General features: G+C 36.4%; 1 protein-coding gene across 1 annotated transcript in view; it reads left to right on the top strand.

Moving 5' to 3' along the window:
• Positions 1 to 1,456: 1,456 nt before the first annotated feature.
• CTNNA2 (catenin alpha 2) overlaps positions 1,457 to 6,000 on the top strand; it is a gene marked incomplete at both ends in the record, with an annotated part of 509,011 nt that continues 504,467 nt past the window's right edge. Inside the window, one exon of the mRNA XM_082315551.1 lies at positions 1,457 to 1,529. Within this exon, the coding sequence (XP_082171677.1) occupies positions 1,457 to 1,529 (73 nt within the window). The remainder of the gene's footprint in view (positions 1,530 to 6,000) is intronic.

Raw genomic sequence — 6,000 nt, 5'->3', positions numbered from 1 at the left:
AGAAATAAAGAATAACAACATTAACTTAATAGTAATTACAGTAGCATACTTAGGTTGTAACTTGATTGGAGTTTTTGTGTCTCAGGTCTGTAGAAATTGTTCCCCTAAAGTTAATTTGAGGTAAGATGCAAGAAGAAGATATAAAAAGAAAAGAGTTGGAGGGGAAGATGAAAGTGACACAAAGAAAGTTGTATTTTCGAGGCTAGCTAAGAGCTGCTTCTCAACTAAAATAAACTTGTTTATTTTGTATAAACATTACATTTGTTAGGATAAACTTTCCTGAGGAATTAGATAAACAATAAAATGTATCAGTTGACCAGCGAGAACTTTCCCAAGGCACGGCTTCCAACCCAGCCGGCTTCTGCAGGAAGCAGAAGTGGCCACAACTCTGGTTCCTCTGCGGAGCTCCATTATTGATGGGTAAGGTCCCCCAGCGGTATCAACAGCACCGTGAACTTGACTGTGATCAAACTGCTTGTAAGTGTAGCATGCCTTGAGCATTGTTGGAAACTAAAGAGACAAAACCGTTTAAGACTGCTGTAACAAATAAGTTGAAGACGTGACAACAAGGAACAGAAACTAGGTTTTGGCTTATTAAAAGAAATGGTTAATAACTCATTTATTCTTGTATTCCAGCTTCTTGTTGTCATATAGGAATTCATAATACATCTAAATATATCTCAAAGAGTGATAACTCTTGTACTGAGTCTTCAGTTGGGCAGGCTCAGCACTCTACGGATGTAAAGGAATTTTGTCTCGGATTTCTGGATAAAAGCTCTACATCTCAGTTTTCTAAATTGTTTCCTCAACATCATTCATGGGCCATTGAGAGAGTGGCAAGATAGCTGGTTCCAAACAATGGTTGTATAGGAGAAGGCATTCTTGAATGGTTTCAAACAGTAAGATAGGTTGAAGTCATATTTACATAACACAACATCAGCTGCTCTGGAAAATGAACTTGCTGTGAGCATCACTTACCAGTACAGTTGGTTTTCATGTTATGGAAAATGCTCGTCTTTGGGAATAGTGTTTTCTTTGGGTTGGAACAAGGTGGTGAAGTTTAAAATTTCCAGCAAAATGAAAATTATTTCCCCAAGTAGGAATGTCACCCCCGCTCCCCCCCAACCCCCGATATACGTATTTTGTTTCAAATTTCAATCCTGTCACCAGACAAAGCATTTTGACTTTATGGGGAGCAGGAGGAAAGCTTTTCAGCTTTTCAGTAGTTTTTCATTGGATGTGTTGACAAAGCACACCTTTCTTTGAAATACTTTGCTGAATCAGCATTTCTGGCAGCGAGTTGTTTTTTTTTTTCTTTTTCCTTTGGAATATTTTTTGGCTAGCTACACTTTTCAGTCACATCACCCCTTGCATTAGTATTCTAGTATTGAGAACAGTAGAGAAACATTTTCAACATTGCTGCAGAGACTGTTCAAGTTTTCAGGCTTCTTAAGCAATGAGAATTATTCGGTTAAGTGAAGCCGAGTCCTGTAACAGTAAGAACATCTCACAGGGTTTTAATTCGAGATGTAAGAAAAATAGTAGATTTTGCAGTTATACAAAAGAATCTCTCTATTTAGAGTATTTTAAAGCTATTTTTGTAGATATTCCAATCTGTTGTTATCACTGGTGTTATGGTAATTATTATGTGACATTTTTCTCTCCTGTATACTTGTCCTTTTCTTTGAAGCTATATATTTTAAAAACAAGTATATGTCACATTATGCTTAAAGTAGACAAGAATATTAGAACAGAAGGCAATTTGAATATAAGTGGAACTTAAATTCTGAATACACTTTCATAAGCAGAAAGTAGAAGTGGTTTTGGTCAGGCTAGGCTCCCAGTTGCCCAGGTGACTTCTGCAAATGGGACTTAAGCTTTTAAGTTACTTCAGGCTTCTTGTAAATGGATTAATCAGTGTGTCCTTTCCTACAACTAATCAACTTTAATTTTTAATACTCTATTATTTACTAACAAAACTACCCCTCTATATTCTATTGAATCTGTCTTTATGGAAATTCTCCATTAAAGCCCATTCAGCACAGCACGGGCAGCTAAATCTCTCAGGTCTCTTAAGTTTTACTTACAAGAAATGGATCAATTGGAAATATTTTATTCCTTATATTTTAGATACAGAAACTGTGTCCTTCCTGTGCAGAGCTGAGAAAACTACTTTTATCAGTTCTCTAAATCTTTTCAAACATCAAAAGAAACTCCAGAAGACCTCTTCCTAAAGATTTAACTTTCAAGTTAGATTACGGAGTAGAAGTACTACTACAAAATTTTAGTAAGCACTGGTTTTATTTCTATTGTAGTATCATAATGTTAGTAGCAATAGTTGTGTCCTTTCCAAAGGAACCATGTTAACAAACATGAATAAAGCCTCTTGAAGAGCGGTGTAAAAATATTTTCAGTTTTAACTTGCTGAAATAATCTGAGGCAGATGTAGTTTAAGTGGTTGAGTCTCCATCCCTGGAGATATTTAAAAGATGTGGTGCTTAGGGACATGGTTTAGTGGTGGCCTTGGCAGTGCTGGGTTAATGGTTGGACTCGATGATCTTAAGGGTCTTTTCCAACCTTAATGATTCTATGATTCTGTGATTCTATGATATTTATCTGATGAGATTTTTTTTTTTTTTGCTCCTTCACTGCATCTGGAAAAACATTTTGTTTTTTGCTTCTTGGTCTAATAAGATGTCTTCTTTAAAGTTGTTCTGTAACTTTTGAGTCAATTTAGAGATTTCTGTAAATAAATAATAGTAGCAAGTAAATGAATGAATATAAATAAATAGAGAATAGGTGTGATGTTCTCTGTTGTTAAATATTATCCTCCTTGAATGTTTATTGAATGGTCTGTATTTCTGATATAAAATATGATCAGCTGTGTTAAGTTACCCATGGTTAATTCTTCATGTGAGTTCATATCTGACCCGTTACATATCCCCCACTGGATGCAATATTGCATCTGTAAGCAAGATGGGGCTAATGCACGCAGGTGAAATTTGTTTATGGCCAGTGTTGTGTCATACAACATCTGATTATTTTGTTAGGTAAAAGAACGATAATACATATTTCCTATTAAGATGACTAGATCTCATGCTTAAACTCCTGGAAGCAAAAGCTGTGGTTGCTTTAACGTGTGCCACTATACTTATTGAGAAACTTTGAATATAGAACTCAGTGACTTTTTTTTTTTTCCCTGCATCTCTGTAAAAAATCATATGATGAAAATGGTTATTTCAGTTTTTACCAAAGTAGAAAAGGATTGATTGTAACTTTTTAAAATTGTGCCAGAATATTTCAGTAAAATAAATTGTATTATCTGTTCTTGATTTTGATAGAAAATTTATCAAACCTCTTCATAAATGGTTATCCGATGGTTACAAATGTTGACCATTTAGATAACAAAAGACTGTTCAGCCTTTCAAGGAAAGATATAAAACAGATAACAACTAAAATTTCAAGTCAGAAACATCCAGAGAAGGAAGGATGCATGTTTTCTGCTTGTTTAGAGATGATCAAAAAAAAGCCTCCATCTTTAGGGCCAGCAGTGCTTGCACATGGCCAAGCTTGGCTTTAAATGTCATTTATTTTTCCTGCTGTTGATTAAGGTTAGACTATTGCTTATCAGCATTAGCAGTCCTGTTTGAAATAATTTAGCAGATTGAATCTGGAAGTAGGAGAGTAGTTCTTCCGTTTGTAAAATATAGGAAAGCCAGTTAATTTAATTCTTGCAATTAAAATCCACAGGTGCATCTTTAAAATGAAGTTACAGAATTGCAAGGAAACAGCTACCATTTGTTACCAGTTAGAAAGAAACAACTGCTATTTGTTACTGAGGGTTTTGGGTTTTTTTTGATTGGGGTCAAAGTGAGAGAGATTCATGTATTTTTATTGCAGCATGTGAACTCATTTCTAGTTCTTATACAAATAGTCTTGAGTGCTTACTATAATCAAGTCAGAATGCAAATTCAGAATTACAGCTGCTTAGTCTAATTTTAAACGTATCCATTATCTCTGTAATCTACATTTCCAGTGCTTAGATGCTACGCAGAAATACTTCTAAGAAAAATAAATTGTCAGGAAGTCCATGAATGAAGGAGGATGAGGCTGTGTAGGGGTAGAAAAGGAATAAATAGATCCTCGTTGGCTGGGAGCACTTTGTCCCTGCAAGAAGTCAGAGGCCTCAGCAGTATGCAAAGCTGTCACTTGGACTTGGGTGGGCTGCCCATGGTTTCTGTAAAATTCAAGCCTATTTCATTCAGCTGACAAAATGTTTTGGACTTTTGGACTTGCTAAATATTGTTTCTGGGTCACATCTGATATCTAGCAAGAAAAGGAACATTTAAAAAAAAAAAAAAAAAGAGAGAGAAACTGTTGCTATCTTATGATTTAATTTTACTTGCATGGCTTAGGGAGAATTCAGTGCATGGCTAAGACAGCCAGCATACTGAATCCCCGGATCCTTTAATCTGCTCGTGCTCACTAAAAAGTTTTGAACAAAGTTTTTACTTTTATACTCAAATTCAAGCCCTTGCATTCAGGCCTGAGCCCAGGGAATAGTGGGTCAGTGCAGGCTAGAGTAATGGCACTGCTAAAGAGCAGTGAGGGCACGAGTCCTGAGCAGGGTTGTCTTCTACTCATGCTCTGTTTGTGTGAAAACCAGCATCAAACCTTATATAAATTTTATCATTCCTGTGCATGCTTTCCTCATCTTTTGAATAACTTAAGTGCATTTCCAGAGCGTTTTCTACGGCCTTACGAATACTTTTTGGCTTGCCTTGTTCTAATTCTGTATTTACTACCAACGATATTTTTGTTTACAAATTCAGCCTAAGAACCAGGGAATATACGGGGTATCTATGTTCAATATCTACCTTCAGTTGGCAGGGTAAGAAATAGCATTTTATTATTAATTTTTATTTAACACATTTAATTATAATTTCCTTAATGTGATCAGAGAAACTATCACCTTGCTTCTTGTGGAGTCTTCTTGGAATGCCAGCCAGAGGTATTATATGGTCCCAGGTGATCTCAAACACTGCAGCATAACCTAATTTACATGACAGAGTAATATGGAAGCATACATTTTGTGCAAACATAGCCAAAAAGCCTTCAGAATTAATGTTTTGAAGTAGTTGAGAAAGCTGAGTGACTGTAGTAGCCATGGTGACTTTTTTTTTTTTTTTTTTTGCTTTTAAGTAGAAACATCACTGATTACTAGCCTTCATGTGAGCCTTAAGCTGGGTATCCGCAAGCTACAAATTTGGTGGCAGCAAAAGAAAAATCATGGATGTGTGGACAGATTCAACACATGAAAAGCAGTGTGGTTTGGATGCAAAAATAGCAGGCTTGCAAACAAAATTAGGTTGAGAGCTGTAATGATGACACAAATGCTTTATTGAGGCTCCGCACTCCATGTTCTCCTTGTTTGCTACTGGTGTTAGAACTGTTGTGGCTTGACAGGTGCTGAAGTTGTACCCTTTAGCTCAGATGCTGCGCGAGACTGACTTTGGAGTGACAGATCCTCCCAAACTTGGTTGCATCCTAAGGGTGGAGTCAGCTTAACTTTATTTTAATTGTTTTATGGCTTTTGGGTTCACAAGACTGATGCTGAGATGCACTGACAACATGAGTGTGTTCAGGTCTCCTGTCAGCTTAATGAGTTTATTTTTGCTGGGTGGTTGACAGCCAGCCAAAAGAAACAAAGAAATTTGCATAGCCCAAGAACAGCTTCTTGGCTGGTTTTCCATAAAAAGATCAGTCAGGAGGAAGGAGAAACACTAGAGAGGACTGTTTCTTTTTTTTTTTGTTTTTTTAATCAGTTTATCATCATAATGTAAAATTGGGATCTCTTATTTTTGCTCTCTCTGCACCATAAAAGTGTTTGGAGATGGTGTGAGGTCCATTCTGTTGCCATGATATCCAGAAGAAAGATTTGTTGTACCCTAAGGATGTCGCAGGACTTGCGATGGCTAAAGCCTTTCCTGCTCGGCCCTT

This window comes from Platalea leucorodia (genome assembly GCF_965183815.1).
Source record: "Platalea leucorodia genome assembly, chromosome: 6".
Taxonomy (NCBI): domain Eukaryota; kingdom Metazoa; phylum Chordata; class Aves; order Pelecaniformes; family Threskiornithidae; genus Platalea; species Platalea leucorodia.
The sequence above is the reverse complement of the archived record's forward strand: the minus strand, read 5'-3'. Positions and strand labels throughout refer to the sequence as shown.